Genomic DNA, 21,131 nt, shown 5'->3' with positions numbered 1-21,131 from the left:
GCCTAGTAAATAAAATGCTTGTGATTTTGTGTGCAGCTCCTGCATGTGGTGTTCTTTCAGACACTTTTGCTAACATAATGACTAGTCTGATACTAGACACTATTATCACAATATCATATGAGTCAGAAGCATGAGACATGCTAGCTGGGCAGGCTGTGTGTTACTGTGCAGCCAGAAGAAAAGCAAAGAACTGAAGTTAAAGAGTTTTTGCCCTTAAAATACCTGTAATTAAACCTTTTATACCTCTTGAGTAGGGCATTGAGAATAGGTCAATTACCACCAGCCAAACAAACAGGCATTGTATAGTGGCCTTGAAATAAGATTCCTAGTTTGCAAATATTTCTAGCAGGCAGGAGAGTGAGGGACTGATAACAACAGCTTGAGCTAAGCTTAGTGTGGGCAGGTGTTATGCAAGCTTCCCTCACGCAGCTGTGTTAACACAAGTCATTCGTGACCTGGTATAGCCCTGTTATTCTGCTCATCGTTCTTCAAACAGCTAGAAAATACATTTTGATCTGCACATCTGTGAGGATCCATGTAGCTCTGCCACTGCATCCTTGTTCTGATGCTTAACCCTCGTGCTACTTCAGCCTACGGATTTTAATGTAGTTGGTAACATCCTCATCCTGATCTCCAGTGGCCCCCCTTATCTATCCTTGGGTCCACTACAAGACCTCTGTAGTCTGCACATAGAGGGACATGTCTGACTTCAGTCGTTCCTCCAGTGGACAAGGAGAAGTGAGATGCATCATGCTGTGATTTGTGAACTTTGTAAACTGAAATGAGGATAACAGCAGCATTATGAACACCCATGGGCCCTAAAGCTGAATTTGAATTCAGGCCTCAAGATCTGAAAGGCCAGTTCTCTAATCTGTTGATTTATCTCCACAATCCTGCTAAGTGAAGAGCTGCTGTAATCAGCAGGCAGACTCAGTGCCACAGCTATTTTCAGTTCGGTCCCCCAGTTGGAAACATTTTCCTTCCCCCGCCACCTCACCAGGCTTGATGTTGTTTATGAGATAACTGGGATAGAGAGACCTGCTTTTCTTCCCAGGCACAAATAGAACTGGAGGTTTTTATCCTATTAGCTGACTGTACTGGAGCGGATGGGAAGTTTCTCACCCAATAAGCAGAAGTGAGCAGGCACAGAGCAAGAGCGTGACTGCTGCTCCCTCAGAGCCATGCCTGTCCCGGGGTCGTGCTGCAAGCTTCCCAGGCTTCCCACCAAAGTGCTACAAAGGGCTGGGTGCCATTCACAGCTGTCGGTTCTTCTCAGCTGCACCAGCACTGGCCTTCAATTTGGTAACATATATACTAGTTCAGCTGTGTAAGGTTGCCCAGGCTCCTTGCCTCCGAGCTCTGCCACAGAAACATCACAGCGCAGCAGACCTCCTGCCAGATACAGCTCATTGCACTGTTCCACCGCACTGCCTTCTCAACAGCAGGGTCAGCTTTCTAACCCTACTTGCATTTAAATCTAAATACTGTTATCTTTGCCTTCTTGTATGCTTGCTTGTGAATTGATTTAAGCAAGCGATGGACTACTCGAGCTACCTCGCAGTCAGGGGCAGGGAAGGTGGAGGTTATGACGGTTTTCCCAGAAAGAGCTCTGCTAATGCTCGCCCTGCCTCCCTCAGCCTGTCCTGGTCTCTTAGAGGCTTCCCAGCCTGACCCCTTCCCACACAGAGCTCTTGGTCTGGGCCAAGGAATACAAGGTCTGGGCAGTGTATTTATCTTCCTGCACATGAATCTTCAAGGTATATTATAAAATACTTAAGGGAAGAAAATGAGAAAGGTAGATAGGTTATGATGAATACACACTTAGGACAAGAGGGGAAAAAAGCTTGTATCAGAACAGCTTCTGTTACAGTTGGTCCTACTGCACTCAGCTTACAAGATCCATATTGAAGATTCTAGTTGTACTAAACTACATGTCTCTGGACTAAACACACTCAGTTGCCTCTTCTGAGGCACTGGATGGCATTTTTGACATCCCACCCAGTATATGCCTTTCCAACTATCACACTGCAAAAGTACAAGCCTCGGCTGCTACACTTGATCTGCCAGTCCACAATGAAGATGTTTGGTACCATGAAGTGTGTAAATTGGCAATAGATTAATATGTTTAGACAGCTCAACCCCACCTATACTAGCTTTGTTTTCCTGTAAAAAGGAAGTACATACACATACTTTTAATTTGTGTATATATAGTGCCAGACACACTTGTGGCTTTGATCTCAGCTGGTGTTACTGTAATACAGCTAATGTTGTTTCTAACTCCAAACACATGCTCCATGTCCCTCAGCTACCATTACAGAACACCACAGTCTCTCTCCTAACAGTTCTTTATGACACATAAAAAAAATCCTTGGGGCTTCAGCAGCTATCAGTCCTGCTCAGAAATGCTTTCTTTTCAGTGAAGAGACTCTGAAGACTACGTTTGCAATGTTAACTGATTTTCAAACACTTACCACAGGTCATTCTTACTGATTTCAGCAGGAACTGCTGAATACTCCACAGCTTTTAAAAAAATACTTAAAATATTTAAGAGCACACTTTAGGCATCTACTTATTGGGGGGGGGGCGGGGGGGGAGGGGCTTGCTGTATAAATGCTCAGCTTGGGGGTTTGTGGCATTTCTACCCAAAATTTCCTGTGGAGATCCTGGTACTGAATGCCTTTTATGCCTCTCTAACCATGGGAAATAAACATGTTTGATCTGTCAGAAGGTATGGCAATGGCAGCTTTCTCACAGACTGTTTCCTCTAATGTCTTTTCTTGAGAAATGGAATCACAGTGTCAATGGATAAATCTTGACAGCTTCAAGAAGTAGTTCCCAACAGGGCAGATGGAGATTAATTTATTTGCTCTAAGGTGTCTTCTGCAGCTATATAAACAATGGATTTCCTCTGAAGCCTTACCTTCAAAGATATTTCTCTGTAACATATTAGTACTCTAAGAGGTTTCCTACATCAACCTAAGTCTCTTCCAGCAGGCAAAACAGAGGTGTTATCTCACCAGACAGTCTTCGCTAGGGAAATAGCTTTTATAGCAGATAAACTGAATGCCCTATCAACATTAATGTCAGCCTCTATATGCTGTAGCTGGTCACACATCACTGCTCTAGCAGTTCTCACTGTAATGTTGTTTGTGCTCCAGGTTACAAGAGTCAGGGAAGGGACAAGCTGGAAAAAACCTGTAAGTTTTAACAACACAAGCCAGACCCTCAGTTACAAGACAGCAAGAGTGTATGTAGATCACAAAAAAACTTTTCCAGTCACAGAGGATATTATAGGAAGAGTTTTTTTCCCAGATGTGAAATACAGCAGCTTGGGAGCTTATCTAATTTATGTAGCTTTTGATGCCTGCAAGGGAGCAAGAAGAAAAATTGAGCCTGTGGGCAGAAACCAGCACGGTTTTGGAACTTGCTCTCCACACTGCCCTCTCTTCTTCCAAGCAAAAGTGGCAGCAGCGGCACGGAGATTTGGTAAATGCTCATTGCAGTGACCGCTTCAGGGTCACTTTATTATCTCAGAGCTGTCACTATTCACCAGCACTCACTCAAGAAGCTGGCTGCTGGAGTCACATATGCCTGAATTTGGCCCACCTTCCCCAAACTGAAGTGTTACTCTGCTCTACTTTCTAGAAATGTTTTTTCCACTTCAGCAAACAATATCAGGCCTCCCGATGCTATGTTGGAATAAACTACTGCAGAATTACAGATTGTAACACTGGCCACAGCTTTGTCCTGAGGCTTCCTGAATACCAGCAGCTTTATTTTCTTTTGCTCTCCATTCAAACCAAGGAAACAATTAGTTTTCTCCATACTGTGCTTTGACATAAAATGCAAACTTCAGCTAAATTGTTTCTATATCTCATTTGGTTAGATGGGATTTATCTACCCTCAGCAGTAACTATTCAGCAGATGAGAAAGGGGAAGAAGGTTTTCTAGTGGTTGCTCACTTTTCTTTTTTATGATCAAAGCTTTCTTTCAGCCAGAAAGAAACCGGGAAGCTGAGAAATCTACAGAACAATGAACCTAAATGGTGCTTTTTCATAAAGGCTGGGTTGTTAAATTATATTACTAATAAAAAGCAAACCTGTTGGATAGCTTACACAGGGTAAACCATCCATACATTCAGGGGAACAAGAAAATTCTATCTATTAAAGTGATTGAGATGATTATGGTGAATTCCAAGAGAAGGAAAATAGTTCAAAATCACCCTGATCAAACCTGTAAATGCTTTATGTGATACAATCCAAGGTCAAAATTCTGGTCTATAGGGCAGAGAATGGTGTGAGAGACTCTGGCACTGAGAGGGTGGGTGATCTTGAAGAAAATTGCTTAGCCTCCCTGTGCTTTTTTCTTTAAATTGGACAAAAGAGCTCAGAACAACATTGTTCCCCTCTTCAAATATTAATCTGCATATGTATTTTTAACAATCAGTGTTGTATATGAAGCATTTCTAAGCTTAACTTAAAGCTCAGTTTTTAATTTCACTTTGTTGAGAAAACTAATTTTTTTCCTCTCCAAGTATTTCCTCTTTTCTTGGAAATGGGGAGAAAGACAAAACAATCAAGGATAAGGCCTTGCTGCTTCCTTGCTTTCTCACTCACAATAAAAAAAGAAAGCAACATGTGAAGAGAGTCAGGAGGGAAGTCTACTCTCAGTTTTGGTTTTATTCCAAAAGGAAAAAGTCAAAAGTTGGCATCATAGTTTTGTTGACATTGATGAGGCAAAAGTGGAAGCAGAATCACCCTAAAAGATATATTTTTTTTGTTACTTCAGCTGCACGGAGAGTTATACAACAAAAATTACACTTTTAAATGGCAGTTTCGCTTTCTCTCACCTATAGCGGTGAGTATCATTGTGCTAGGTACTCTGCAACTGCAGCTACCTACAGGTCACTATGAAGCCTCACAATTGCTTTCTCATTCTTTTCTGATATATGCTGTTTTTTCTTTTTAGATTATAAAAGTTTGTCTGGGTCCAATCCCACATTTCCTTAAGTACAGTTATGGAAGCAAAATGTTTGCAATGACAGTGGGTCAAATTTATGCCAGTGGAATTATGCGCTGGGCCAACACTACTATCTGGACTATTCAGTCCTATATGCGATTTCACATCCTGAATATCTCATGGTTTCCCCTTGGTGGATGACAGTTACACAATACTGAAGTCATGTGTGAGTACAAAGCGTCTGGTGCATCAAGACCTCATGTTGAGCAACATTTTCAAGTGCTGACACTTGCATGTTTTGTTACTGACCTCAGATGAAACAGATTGGGGCCCAAGTCCTTACCCAGGCAAAATCCCCAGCAACTTCAGTAGGATTTTTGCCTGAGGACTGATGGAGTGATTCAGCCCAATGTGAGAACTAATGTCCCAGAAACTTTTTCTAGGCAGCATGCTAATTATAGACTCAAGCTTGACATCTGTAGCACAAATCCATGCAACATTCTGCAACCTGAGCTTCTCTGTGAGGAAGGGAAGAACCACACAACAAAACCAAAGCTGACTTATCATTTACAAAAGCCTTTTAGTAAGTGTATGAGCTACTTCAAAAGAAGGCAAGGTAGAAAAAAGCCACTGGGACTGTGCTTGCACTGGGGAACAGCGCACAGCTGGGAAGTGCTGTCACTCCTGTCCAAGCAAACCATGTTTTGGAACCTCTGCAGCTGAGTTTTTTCCCCAGAAGAAACTGGTGGTGCAGTGAACACCAAAGAGCACTTCTTTTGTCTCTCTGTCTCCAGGTGAAAGAGAATAAATCTATCATGGCTACTAAACTCCTTGTGAAACACGTATCAGGTGCCCTTCTGAAAGGCCTACAGTTGTTGGCGCTGCAGTTAATCTTTTCTTAGTTACCAGATGATTATTTTCCACATCAGTGGACAATGAGAAAAGTAGATGACATTGTGCTTTCTTCCTCTTTAGATGGGGTTTTGACAGATAATAAATCATTTTATTCCCTGGCTTTTATTTCCTTGTATTTATGCACAGAAAGCAAAATGCAACCAGGTTGTATGACACCATTCTCAAATCACCAACTGGTATTAGAGGAACTAAACAGATAAAGGTTTCATTTTCCAGCCTGTGCCTCTTACAGCTTTTGCTTAGATGATCTTAAATCCCGTGTGAGCACTCTGCTTTTTTTTTTTTTTTTTAATTGCTTTTTGACAATAGGCAAAAATCCTCTAAAATACCAAGCTGTACATGCCTGTCAAGGGGTGGTTGCCCATGTCCTTCCATGTGTCTGTGAGATACATTGGGACAAATTCTGTGGATGAAACTAGAATAAATGAGGGTGAACTGACTTGCTGTCAACATACAAGTTCAAGTGTGTTTCAAGTGTGTTGTGTTAAACAGGAGACAAAAATTAACTCAGTATGCCATCCTTCTGTTCACAGAGTAAAAAGACGTAAGTTTTAAGGCAGCGATGGTCAAGATTGAATTTAAAATAGGCATTGTGTAAAAATACTCTCTCTCATTTTACCTTCTGCATCTTGCATGTTAATTCCCTAGCTGCGAAGTTCCCCATTAAATTTTATCATAGAAAATGGACCAAGAGTTTTTTAGGTCATCCTGAAATTTTGGCCTGTAACTAAGTCTTTGAAAATCCTGTTATATATTTTCTACCTTAGACATTATCCCACAGAACCATGCTATTTTCTTAGACAGAAAGTAATAAGCTTCTTCCTTACCAGTACACTGAGCACACGAATTGGAAGCCACGGCAAGCTGACATATCAAATTACTAAATATAAAAATTGAACAAGTTGGTGTTCTTTTATCTTGGTATCCTGATTAGATCTGTACACAAAACTCTCTCTAGCGAACAACTTAAACCCGCTAACTTTCCCAAAGGGTTGCACAGGATTTTGTGTCAGTTTTCATTAAAGTCAATGGAAAGTATTTGGTACAGGGCCTCACTGAAACCAGCAGAGACTCTTTGTGGTATGTAAGTTGACTTTGCAAAACTAAGTCAACAGAAATTGGATAGATAAATCCTAAAAAGCCTGAACTTTCAGAGAAAGGTGATCATGCTTTCATCCCTGTTATGTAATACAGTCAAACTACTACTGGAGCTCTTGGGAATAAAACCCTGTTTGGGTTGAAATTACTGAGGCTTCTATTTCTGGAGTTCTCAAATTCTTTTCTTCTCCTGTTTGAACCAGCAGCCCTCCTGTTCTCATTTCTGGCCTGATGTTCAGAAGCACAAAGCGTTTTCATGAAAGACACAGAATTTCCAAAAGTTCTAATGGTCCAAGAGGTCCCCATTTCTTCTAAAAGTCTTACTTTTGCAGCTGAAAACTTCCTCCTTGCCTCAAAACCTTTTTCTTCTAGGGAAGACTCTTATAAGCTTGTGATTAAATGCACTCTACTGCCTAGTCATGACTAGTGGAGTTCACAGGTAACACCAGTTGTAGGAGCGAGAGAAAATCTGTGGTCAACCAAAAAGTTAGGTTGCAGTTGATTCCTTAGAGGCAGTGAACTGAGATGTTAGCAAACATTTCCAAAGGCCACTAACGCACTACCACAACTGCTCTGAAGGTGAAGATTCAAGACACTATTTTTAAACAGCTTAGGTTTTCATATATTTTAGAACCTGCCTGTATTTCTGCACTTTCTGACTTCAACTGGGCACTTTCTATTCCTACTTTAGCTGGGGCATAAATATGCACATACGGTCAACCTCCTTCCCACACCTTTCATTATTTAATAGTATCTGATATATTGCTATGTGCTTTTGATAGGCAACACATTGATTTGTACTTTTCTGCTGTTACATGAAAACCTGATTACCTATAGCCATCAGTCCCATTACAATAGAGCCCTGGAGTACGATTAGACTTTAAATTTCTGTAGGGTAGCTACTTACAAATCAGCTCTTTACAGTACTATGTTGGATATGACTTAACTAGAAGAATGAGTTGTCTTGAATCACAGAATGCTTTTGTTATCAGATCCCAGGCCAAGCAGTGGGCTCTGTTACTTTTAGGGACTTGGTTGATATTAAAGTGGTCATACTCACATTGCAGACAGCAGCACCAAATAGAACTGAAATAGAAGGAAACAGAGGGAGGGCAAAATCTGAGCAGTCAGAAACATCAAATTACTTCTCCCTGCTCATTCACAGCTATTTCCTGACCCCAATGCAGTCAATGGGAGTTTTGCCAACTAATTTCAATAGGAGGAGAATCTGGGTTGGATTGAGGTTTCCTGCTTCTGCCCACTGCAAAACAGATGCATTCCAGACCACTCTCAAGAAGAAATAAAAGGGCAAAATCCCAGTTACTCTGGCAACACGGGGGAGAGCTCTCTTTGCTATCATGTAATTTTGAAATTCAGTAACTGTTTTGTGCCATGACATGTGTTTCTCTCCTCTGTCAAATTAATGTTTTCTTCCCATGTGGAATCCATCAGGGAAAGAACACAGAAAAAAACCATCAACACAAAGAGCCCCCAGAAGCCTTTTCACATTTCCCACCTCACATCTGCCATAATGGCATAATCATGTTTGCAAACAAGGAAAAACTGCATCAAACATGTACTTCCCAAAACACAGAGAATAAATTCAGCCTGCTCTGTGAATGCTCTCAATGCATGTGAGAGATGCCTGGTAATAAACTCCCAGAAGAATGCCAAGACCTCTGCTTTGCAGAGCATCAGCTAAAGGCTGCACAGATTGTCCAATTCTGACTTCATTTATCTTCCTTTCTTACTCTTTCTTCCACTAAGGTCCTTGCTGTTGTATTGCTTGGACTTGTTGACCATTTCATTAAGGGCTGTAAACACCCAATAAGACTTGATTTGGCATATACATAGCAATATACAGTGGCATATACAAAATGTGACTGATGTTGCCCTAAAGGCTGGCACAGGCAATCAAACCAAATAAGGATGCAAGGGAATTTTTCTTCTCTTCCACCTTGTGTCCTGTTTTACAGGAGGCAGTTCACATGCTGACAGGCAGGCAGCCCCCTCTATGGAGTAAGAAGACAGCAAAACCTGCATCTGCAGCCAAAGACAGAGAAGAGGGAACATATGTTCTCTGTGTTTGGGATGATTCAGTTTAGGTAGACTACCTGGGTCAGAGCCCAGATGGTGTAAACTGCTGAATCTCAGAGTTTACATTAGCTGACACTCTAGTTTAGTAAGTATATTTTAATGACATTTCTGAAATCTTCTGATGTTCTTTATAAAAAACCCCAAACAACCTCCAAAGGGAGACTGAAGAAGCAAAAACTGATGTGAATTCCTTAAAGTAATTGTGTGAATCACTGTCAGAGTTCAGGCAGGAGCCCACATCTCCTGAAAATCAGTACAATAACTGATGCAAAGGCAACCCCTAAAGTTTGTTGAGCTAAACCAACAGCTTAAGGAGGTCTGAACTGCCCTGTGCACTTCAGCGAATTGTTATCTGAAAGGCTGAGGGCTGATACCTTAAAAATCAACATTATTCATTAAGTAATGACTGAAAAAAGTGTGCTGGAGAGGGGCAGGGACACTTTTCTGTGGAGTTCAGGACGTTGTACTAGAGACAGAAGGCAGTGAGCTTTGAAGAGCACTTGAGAGAAAAACACATCGAAGCTGCATAGAAGGCAATGGAACTCTTTCAGCAAGAGCTAAACACAAGACTACAAGGAAGACATTGGAGCCTCGGTGATGTAAGCTCATCACTGCTATTAGGTGGGATTTAAACATCTTGGGGGCGCTCGAGCCAAAGGGATTCCTGAGGGAATTTACAACTATGCCATCTGTCCCTTATACTTCGAGCTTATTTTGTAGATGGTTTCTGGAAGAGAATTAATACCATCTATCTCCCGCAGTTTAACCCTACTAGTGACTGACTGCACAAATGCCAAAACATTCAACACAGTAGATAACACACACACAAACCCACAAAACCCTAAACAAAACACTCTGTCACTTACTCATGGTACCTTTCCTGTGGTATTACCTTAAGCTGAAGCCATTAAGCAAAAGATCTGTATTCTCAGTTTGATTTTGTTACACAGTGTTCATCCAACCCATTTTCTAGCCGATCTACCAAGCCCCAAGAGCAGTACAGCTGCAACGCAACTCAGCTTCGGGAGAGCAGACAGGCTTTGTCAGACCTGGTTAGTAAACTCGTCTCCAGCACCTGAATGGGTTGAGATGGCTCTGCAGAAGGTATATTCATAAGCAGTAGGATAAGCGAGATGTAGGATAGCTAGGTGCAATACATATACCAGGACTTTCTTCCCATGTGACACACATGACAGATAAGCATGACAACCAATAAGCGAATATGACATCTTAGTAGAGGACATCTGCAAGCCATTTGGCTTTGAAAATACATTCTCACTTGTCATTTGAGTAAGGATTGACATTCAGAAATAGCAAGAAATACAATCTAGCTTAAACAATATGGTACTTGCAATTGTGCAAAAGTAAATACAATAGCCTACTGGAAAAGAAAAATGAATGCGATTTATGAAATACAAAAGGCCAAGATGTAAGTTCCACAAATCTGCCAGGTTAGGACATCTATCCAGGTATTGTTATTGGCCTAGGGGTGGGGCAGGGGAGTGTTGCTCTTTACCATCTGACCCAGAGGCTATTTGCTTCCTTACCAGAGCATAGCAGCACTGAGACCCTTTACTTCTGTTGTCAGAAAAGCCTCTGGCAGGGAGACCAAAGTACAGCACTGGACAGTACACCAAAGCTAGAAGGGTTAATTTGGCATTCACAGATGCAGGCCATATGTGACAAGAATACTGCTATCAACAGCCTGCTCTAGATGGGACACACACATCAAAAGAACAGGTAAATAAACTTCATGGACTGAGCCAGTTGCTTGGTCTCTCCTATTCTCTTATGCAGACTTTTGTTAGCATGACCATTGTCCCCAGTACATGGCCAAAATCAGTCCACAGCCTTCCTTCACATCCTGAGCAATTCCTGTCAACAGATGCATAATTCTACTGTTCAATGCTAGGCACTGCAGACATCTGTTCCCAAGCCTGGTCTGTCATGGAACAGAAGTGGATAAGTGACCCAAAGCTGCAGAGAATGTGCTGTGTGCTAGGGACTAGTCAGCAACCACTGCCCTTAGACCTCACACTTGGAACCAACGGCACTGAAGATACTCTATTCATTAATAGTTTGGAAAAGAAATGGGTAATAAGTGAGTTTGCTGCTAGTATATAATTCTGCCATTAACAGCCTACTGTGAGAAACTCTAGACAACCCGTCAGATGTAAGAGGACTGATTTTGTAAACCATGCCTTACAAAGCTCACCTTAAACTGAACAGGAAGAACTGAAAACAAGCTGAAGGTACGTTATCTTTCAGTTCTTACCATCACCACCCACAAAAGGAGCTTGTTAGCTCAAAAGTGGATTGACTCCACCCTACAGCACATGCAATGAACCTAAGTCGGACGTATTCCCTAATGCTGTTACCAAAGCAGCATTATTTTTATGCTAATTAAAAAGGAAAAACTTCAGATCTGTGAGTAACCAAGGCAAGTTCTCATCACGCTACTTCATCACTATGGCTATATTTCTCTTTAGTAGGCATGTCTGTAAGAAGATATGTGATAAACCTGACCCAATTTCCACTGAAGTCAATGGAAAGTCTTCTGAAGACTTCAGTGGAGTTGTGTGCAACCCAGCCCTTGTCCTCTCCACTCAGACATCACATAAATATACCAACCAGAGCCCACTACTGTAGTGTTTTGGTTGGGGTTTTTTTTTCTTTTAATAGGCAGTTCTGTCTACATACAAATTAATTTGGATCACCAGACATCACCTTCCATGTATTATACACCACAGGGCTTCAAACTTTGACCATGAATAATAAATTAACTTCTGAGTGATTACTAAGGTTAAATTGTGAAAGCAAGCTATGAAGACACCAGCATAAAGATCAAAATAACCTGATTTGGGGAAAGTCTGAGCAAGACATCCGAGTGAGTCCTTCAGGTCCAGATACTTAAGTATCATGGGTATAACCTGATATTAATCACCCTATAATTTTTTTCTAAAATAACTTAAATGTTCTGGCAGCAATAGGGAGTAGTGCTTACTCTCCAAAAGAATGAGCATCTAATACAAACCTTGCTTTACTCTGTAGGGAAAACTTTCCCATGTCCAGTCTTCCTGTTTCTAGAATATACATTTCTGATTGGAGAATCCTGTGGATTTTGCTTGCCTGGTAGAAAGGGTGATCACTAGGGAAATGTTTCATGTCTTCTCTTTCAAAACCAGACTAGGCAAATGCACATTTTGGTCATGAAAGCCAAGAGTAGAGCCAGTGCTCATTTTACTATATAACTGTCTAAAGGTTCCAAGTCTGACATTTCCCAAATGCACAATCCATAATGATAATTTCTGGTGTTTCTGAAGTGTTACACAGCTTCTATTGGTAAAAGAGGAGGTGGAAGGCAAAGATTCAATGAAGGTAATGAAATCTAGGGAATTGCTGCTTTCCTCAAGCCCTTCCTTCTTCAGGACTTCTAATAAGAAGAGACAGTTGGTGAATTCTCACTTTGCACAAACATCTTAACTCCAGAATAGAAGAAAAAGAGATAATTCCCTTACACGAAAAGTCACAGCTTAATTCCAGCCTGGCAAAAGCAAACACAATGCTACTGATTTCAATGGAGTTACAGACGGCCCACTTAATGTACAACAGGGCTGATTTGGCCCCTCTCCGGTACTGTAGCACTGCTTTGCCTAGAAACCTTTGCATTCAAAGGAATTAACCATGTGTAAACAGCCTGCATCACTGAACTGCAATTAAATAATAGGAGACAGATGTATATTTTAAAACTTATCTCAGTAGCGGGCCTTAACAGCAAGTATTCATCATTTTTTTCTCTTTAATACCATGATCTTATGTCAGTATCACAGACAATAAACTGAGGATCTGCAGAACAATATCAACTATTCCACACATATTTCTCCCTCCCACAGTTTTGTACAGATACTACACTGGAATCATGTATAAGCATAGTGAGAGTCTTAGGAAGAAGTTGTTCTTCCTTATAAGCCATCTCAGCACTACAGCAGGTGGGCATGGGCTCTCTTGCTAAAAGCATGGAAAGAGAGAAAGAGAGAAGAAAATTGCTTACTGTTTCGAGGCTTCTCCTCATCCATGCCTTCATCTTCATTTTCTGGGTCAATATCTTCTGCTTGAGTTATCCAGTCTAAGTATCCCTTCAAATCCTCCTCTAGCTGTTGTTTTTCCCGTAACTTCTGGAAATCACCCCGAGCCTTAGCCTTCTCTCTTTCTTTGGAAAACTCCCTAGCAAGAGGGAGGGAGGGACAGGACATGGGCGGAGGGAGGAAGAGATTGAAAAACAATGGGTTAGACTGATGTCCACTAGAAAGTCTCCACATTCTGTGTAGCACACCCAGCTTTCTCTATTCTTTTAAGACAGACACATGAATGAAGTATCCTTGCTAGATACACATGTAAAACAGCTGGAGTGTCCACATTCTTACCAATACTTAGGAAAAGAAGAATACCTTCTTTAACCCTTTCATTCTCAACATTTGATGGACAATTCAAATAAAATGCATATGTAACATTCATGTACAATACCATACACTTTCTAATATTCTTTACCACTTGATATTCTCCAACAGTTATGCATAAACATCTATAAAAATAATGGTTAATTTAATTCAATGATGAACTGTTTGACAATAATCTGACATCTGGAGAGTGAGATGATGGCTCTAATTTTTAGCCAGGTTTCAATTTGTCTTTAAGATTATAAGTGTAATAACAATTAAACTGGGCTAACTGTAATTAGTGTAATTGAAATAAGTGAAATTAGCAGTACTCACAATTCTGTACACATTTAATTGCAGGCAATTTCACCTGGACAATATATTTTAAAAAATCCAACTTCAATGTTTTACTGCAGACTTTCAGTATTTGAGGTTGTCTGATATGAAACATATTTTTCAAATATCAGGTTGGGTAGAAAACCATAAGAAATTATGGGTAGACAAACTTTTCTGCCAGAAAGTGAACTATGGTAGACATCTGATAGTTTTATGAAAGACCACTATTGGGAATACAGGCTTAAAACAGAGGGCATAGGAACAAGAATTTTGTGTTGCTTAGTTATGAACCTGGCTGCTTGCTTTACCTTCTTCTTGGCTGTGGTGCTGTTTCTTCCTCTCTTTCAGACACCCCTATACTGTATCATTTTTTCCTAGAAATGCTGACCTACCTGTATTTAGACTCTCCTCTGGTTCCATGCCAGGTTTTAACACCTGTATTTTAATAAGTAAGCTTAATGATTCTGAAAAGTGCTGGACCAAGATTACTTAAGCGTTGTCTTCTATATGCTGAAGCAGATCACTACATAAGGCACACACAGCAAATAATATGGCCCACTGTTTCTAGAAATGAGAGGTAACGTCACTCTCCAATGCATTATCCACTACCCTGGCTGATGACCGTAACTGCTTTTTAAAAAAAAAAACATCCACAAAATATTTGGCTTAGGTTTGTTCCTGCAAAATCAAACAGGAAACCTACCACTAACTTTGGTGGGATAATATTAGGATTATGAAAATCTTACTCAAAATGTTAATGAGTCCCATGTGAAGTGTTCTCAAGCAACTGAGATGGAGGTACTTTTCTGACAGTGATGGTGAAGTACTTCCCTCTGAAAGATTTCCATTGACTTCACAGGCTCTGGATCAGGCTTTCAATATCATGAGCTGTGCATGAAACCTGCACAGCAACAGAGTGAAAGTAGGGTGATGCCTTCATTTCAACTACATGACCAAGGATGCCTGTGTGATCTTCACCCCTGTCACACTGCTGAGGGTTCTGCCCATCCTATGGGAATGTAATAATGAAGGTGGAAATGAGGCAGAGAATCATTGGCTTCTCAGGTCTGAAGGTAGATCACAGTCAGCCCTGGGACCACACTTAGCCACAAGGCAGAGACAGCTATTGCAAGCATGGCAGAATGAAAAATCAAATTTTCTCATGCTGGGAGCAACACAAACAAAAAATCCCCAACAATAATAAAAAACATACAAAGAATTTTTGAAAAAAAATCAATCAATAGCAGTTATATTTTCTGCTCCAATAACTACTTCCCTCTGGGTTTGACATAGTGCTTTATCCAAATTAATAAATTAACTCAAAAAAAATATTACTGAATGAAGCTATGTATTATTAAGCCTGTTTGATAAATCAAATCCCAATATTCCAATTGTTGCTCCTAAGATGGTATTTTATAATCTACAACAAATGCGTCCAATTTTGAAAGGGACTGAGCCCTCAACTCAAGTGAGAACTATTTATACTTGCATGGATATAACTTGTAAGGGGCTAATTTCGGAACCAAAGTAGAAAACATCATGAAACAGCCCCATCTACAGCAGATGAAATTCCTACTGTGCACTGAAGTGGATCGTTCATGTTAGATGCATCTAAGCTGCATACCAACTTGGGTCCTTTCAGTCCCCACTTACTGTCTTCTCTGAAAGGGTGCTCAGGTTTGGCAAGAGAGGTGACTAAGCCAATGTGATATTTTAGCATGATGTCTTTACACTGACCATCTGATAGAAGTGAATTTGTTACCTAGCTTTTTAATGGCACAAATGAAAATACTGTGATTGCCTAGTCTAAATGATCTGCAATTGCATGTTTTATTCTTTTGTACAATGTATGATACTCAACATGTCAGATGGCTCTCCAAAGAAGACAACTTATTTAAATTATCTTAATTTCTATGCTCTACTAACATTAAGACATTGAAAACAGGGGGCTCAGGAAAATTGCTAGTGCAATTCAAACCACCTCCCATGTGGAATGCCAGCCTGTACTCAGGCAAACGTAGCTCACAGTCAAGAACTAATATCAATGGTCAGTTGCCATCCCATGTGAAATGAGTTGGTGACTTCAGTCCAGCTCCTACTGCAGGCAGGTGTGCACATTACCTCTGCCACCATCACAGTTGGCAATAAATGGTCATTGTTTGCAGTTTCAGCAGGGAGGCCAACAACCACATGAGCTTTCTGATGGAAATGCCATTTTGAGTCTGGAGGTGGTCTTCTCAAAACAGATTGCACTATCATGTCTGGGTAAGGTCGACAAAGGGTTGCAGAACTACCAAGCAATCTGTCTCTCTTCAGTGAACAAGAGAACATCAGTTTAAGAGTCAGTGAATCTGGTTGCTTTTATCAGATTTCAGTTTGCTTCACTTTCCTGTCTTTTCCCAGAAAATTCTAAGATATGTCTGCCAATGGGAATACCAAAAAGCAGAGTATTCTGAAGAGATATTTTCTCTGTGTGAGGTTAGAGTGGGTCAAGATCATAAACATAAACACATAGTTCTGTGCCCTGTGCCGTTGCAAAAGAAAATTTCTCTTGCCCATCCTGATGATGGAATATAAGTAATTCTTGTCTATATCTGATCTCAGTATGATTTCTCACATTTAGAGAAGTGATGCAAAATGAGCAAACCAGCAGAATTCTAGCAGTTCAAAACTCTTGCTTACTACTAAAAGTGCAGCACAAGGCTTCAAATCTCATCCACCCTGAGAAGTACACCGAGGAATGGGAATGGTTGGAAGAGGGGAGAGAAGACTAGGAAAAGGCCCTGAAAGGTCACAAAACTGCTCCAGGAGCAGCTACAATCATAACCAGCCCCCATTCACTCTGACCTCTTTCTTGGCAGTAAGGGCATCAAAAGCAGCCAGCTGGGTTTTCCAGGATCCCCGCAAAGCAGAAGAAATGGCTGTTCTCCTGCCTTCCATTTGCCCTAGGCAACTGCTTGTTTGGTCTGTGTCCTGGGATTTGGATCACTGCTAGGCAAAATATAAAAGAAATGTGAATCTATACGCTTAGGTGTGCAGGTCTGAAAGTTGAACCCATGCTGCCATCTTTTTCTCACTAATTGACTGAAATAGACAACCCAGATGTGAACATCTCTGATCCCAAGATACCTCTAAGAGGGGCTTCACTGCTCAGAGCAATGATGTAGAATCCTTTTGCCTGGGCTTGAAGAGGTCTACTGTGTTATCTGCTGACTGGATATTTGCTTTGGAATACATGAATTTCATATTGTGCTCAGTCAAGACAGGAAGAGGATTATAGCTCTGCACATGAATACTCTGTCATACTATTTAGCTTAGCATGTGACTAGTATATTCACCAGTAGAACCATGAATGGATGACATATCTGAGGAAAAACAAAATACAAATGAGCTCTTTAGCAGAGCAGAACTCAGCATTTGATTTTGCAGGTGCAATCAGGGTGTCTTTGTGAGTACAATTAATTACACTTACATACTTAGAAGTGATTAAAAAAACCTAAGCTAATCTGTCATTGATGAAGTGTACCTACATGACATGCTTGGTGAAGTTCCTGAAATAGATAAATGGGAAGAAATCAGAGATGCCTAGAATGGATATACAAAGATGCCTGTGAATGCTGCTTTGTATCTATGTAGGACAGACAGGTGGATCATCTACACAGATCAGACTAATAGCAATAGCAAGTCTCAAAAAAAAAAGCCAAATCTTCAAAATGGAGACACTTTGCAACTCAGCAGAATTTAGAACTGCTCTAGAAAGTTAATTGTTTAAGAACTGCTTATTTAGCCCAAAGAAAATTTGGAACATTTCTCCCATAATTTCTGTGTTTTTTCATGGATGCAAATTCTTAAGTTTCTTTTTACTTTTCTCGAGTTGGGAAAAATTTTGCAGAAACAGTGCAGCTGTCATAACACTGTGAACACATCCAGAAAGAGTGACTCACAGCTCAAACAAGGTGAACTTCATATTTGATTTCAGTTCTCTCTACAGACTGTTTCCATCTCTTACTACTAACTGTGGCGGTCTAGCTGCAGTATGTCAGGAGCTGGAAGATCTAGGCCCCAAAACACTTTCTTCAGTTGAAAAATGAGAGGAAATTCAGTTTTTAATTATGTACAGACACAAATCCAAGTGTAGGTAAATGGAATTCAGCAGTGCTTCATCAGTATGCACTCCTCAGAGCTGGGCTCACAGGCAGTTTATCCAATCAGATACTATATATTCTTTAACCACTGTCTTGTGGTCCTTGAGGGTGCCTGTGGTACAACAGATCACCTTCCCTCTGTCAGCTGGTTATCATCCTCCACTAGTGCTGACATCATTACCTGCTGATCGATGTATCCACCTGGAGAAACGAGAAGCTTGTGTTTTAAAATTGTACCCAGAGTATCACTCTCCAGATATCCAAACACAGACTATTGCCTAACATTTCATTACTGGGGATTTCCCCCCGCTCCTATTATTGCTTGGAAACACTTCTCTTTGCAGCAGCTGACTTAGTGGCATGTCTCCTTCAATAGAGTAATGAAGATAGCAGTAATACCTCCTGTAGATCTGCTATTACCTGTCTCTTTGCAGGATGGCCAATGGCGGATCTTCTTCTCCAGTCCTACTACTGCCCTTTCTGTGTTGTTGGCCTAAATACTGAGGACATAATTTATGTGAGGCATCAAGTCCTCTCCTGCTCAGAGATCATTTTCCCTCTCTTATGATCAAAAGACAGGGGATTTCAGGGCTGCCCCACTCAGGCAACAGGTACAGGCTCTGACCAAATTCATTTAGAGCTCATTAAAGGAGGTAGGATGTTAGAAACAAAGAAAAAGAGAATGCATAAAAGTCCTCATACCATATTTATCCATGTACATGGAATAGCTGTAGGCGCCCAGTCATGCCCAAACATGGAATTAGAAGCCTAATTCTAGGAGATCTTTTTTTAAAAATCTTGCGAGGAATGTTTGCTGGCTTGATTCCTCTAATTATGTGGCTCCCCAGGGGCAGTAAAATTTTTGACTACTGAGGACAATATCAATTGTTTTTAATCAAAGCTACTAAAATGATGCTTTGCAGTGAGGGTTATATTGCAGAACTGAAATACAGCTAAATGTCTAGATGTCTTAGGAATGTTTAAACAATAAAAGGACTTCTCCAGCTTCTCTGTTCATCTTTAGAAAAGGTCAGAGGGAAATGATCTTTTCTCCCTGCATCATGCTAGGCTTGCAATTTGCACAATAGAGAAGATGTGCTTATTGAAGAAGAAAGGTGCACAAGACACTCTTCAGAGAAAAAGAGTCTCCCATTAGGCTGTTCATTAGAGATACTAAGCAATGTGAAAATTTCTTATGTGAGAAGACATAATTTGGCAGGAATCTCACCCCACAAATGTGAAAAGATTTATCTCATGCTCTCACTCCTCCTTCAGCCCCACTGACTCTTCCAGAAATTTTACTATAAATCTCTTCCTCTATGGTGAATGGTATGCTTCACCCACAGGGCAGCATAGCATTATCCTCATCCAACAGAGTACAGGTAGAGGTTTTAGATAGATGAACATGTTACTGGCAAAGAGTTGTCTTGTATTCCTTTGATTTAGTCAAAAGATTCCTTCCATGCCATTAGGAATGCCATATTTTGCTGTTGGCACAGCCATAGCCTAGACCTTCTATTAAGGTTCTTGAGATCAACCCATCACTGCCCATTGTTTTGGTAACAAAAGAGTAGGAATAGAAATACAAATTTTAAAAAATAAACAATAATAAAACATTTTCCTGGTACTGCTTACCCGCTAAGTACACCGAGAACCAAGTTAAGTACAAAAAATGACCCTATGATGATTAGTGTAACAAAATAGATCCAGGGCCAGTCCCTTCCTATGGCATCATTGACCTGGAAGAGTGGAATGATAATTAGTGAGACAAGCTCAGATTCTGAGCACCGCAAGGCTCCAGCCAAAGAGATCCCAAGTCACCAGCAGTAAGATTTTCAATAGCCAGTTTTCTGGAAATTTATGACAGGCTGACATTAGCGATTTTGAATGCCCTGAGGTTGAATTTCTTTGTCAGAGAGTTACACCTCTTGTTTTACCTGTATTGTTATTTGCAATGTTTGAATATTTTGTCAAATTATTTGAGAGCTGATGTGAAGCTTCCTTGGATTCAGATTTTTAACCCCTCTGAAAGAATCCTGGTGACAGGGAAGAACCCTTATTATGGAGTCTTGCCCTGTAGCATTGGAAAAAGGACACCAAAACTGTCAGCTTACCCGCTCAACACACCAAGAACCAGATTTAGAACGAAAAAGGATCCAAAGATGACCAGACTGACAAAATACACCCATGGTAACTCATAGCCCATAGCGTCCTGCATCTGGAAAGATGAAGGAAAGTTAGAAGACAGAGAGGGAAAGCAGAAATGATTAGGCAAAGGAACAGATGGAAAGGTATGTAAACAGAGCCTGCAGTTGGTTTACACATAATCATAGCAAGTGTTTCTGTATGTTCTTTGTGATGTGACCACTCCTTTAACTGCGTTTTTCCTCTAGCTGTTTCCTTACAGGCAGTTATTAATATGGGCTGAGATATAAGCATGTGCTGCACTGGCACTTCTTTGCACACTCAAAGTTGTGGACTGTCACTTTCTGTTTACTTACAGCACCACAGGGGTCCACCCGATGACTTCAAAACTTCTAACCACTGCACATATGTATGACTCTCTGCTGCCAGTGAAAATGTTGTTAGTTTTTGCTAAGCACTTCCACGGTGTGTTGTCAGCTCACATTTACTTCCCATGTGTAGCACAGGTACACGTACCTCAGAGAGAAGCATGTGGTAACTATGGGCAAATACTGATCTTCCCCTAGCAATGCTCTGGTCATCTTTATAGTTTCCCACAGTGGCAGTAGCTGTATGCTTTTGAGGAAGGTCCTTTCAAGGCTCACCATGTTCTGACCTAGTCAAGTGTTTTCTAAAGCTTTCTCACAAACTTCTCTCCTTGAAGGATGAATCTCCTTCAAAATTTAATTCCTACACAACTGAATACTCAGAGAACTTTAGACTGTAAACTGAATGACATAAGCATAGGTCTGGCTTTCACACTACTATAGGCATGTGCAAACGAAGCAGGCAGACTACTGTTTTATCACAGAACCTGTATTGTGTGTAGAGTCATTCTTGCACATAATAAGATATCGTATATATTCTAAAAGCATGTAGTACATAAACACTATTTTATCTTGAAGTCTCCTTCAAAATTCAAAATTTTGGAAAGTTGCTGGATACCTTAATAGAATCTTGC

At 40.6% G+C, this 21,131-nt stretch overlaps 1 protein-coding gene across 1 annotated transcript in view; it reads right to left on the bottom strand.

The window, feature by feature from the left end:
- CACNA1C (calcium voltage-gated channel subunit alpha1 C) overlaps positions 1–21,131 on the bottom strand; it is a 493,845-nt gene that overhangs the window by 133,916 nt on the left and 338,798 nt on the right. The window contains exons 8-9 of the mRNA XM_055807493.1: positions 19,622–19,725; positions 13,121–13,293 (exon numbers count right to left, since the gene is read on the bottom strand). Of these exons, the coding sequence (XP_055663468.1) occupies positions 13,121–13,293; positions 19,622–19,725 (277 nt within the window). The remainder of the gene's footprint in view (positions 1–13,120; positions 13,294–19,621; positions 19,726–21,131) is intronic.

The sequence above is a fragment of the Falco peregrinus genome, chromosome 6 (assembly GCF_023634155.1).
Source record: "Falco peregrinus isolate bFalPer1 chromosome 6, bFalPer1.pri, whole genome shotgun sequence".
NCBI classification, from domain to species: domain Eukaryota; kingdom Metazoa; phylum Chordata; class Aves; order Falconiformes; family Falconidae; genus Falco; species Falco peregrinus.
Note: the sequence above shows the minus strand (reverse complement) of the source record. Positions and strands in the feature narration are given on the sequence as shown.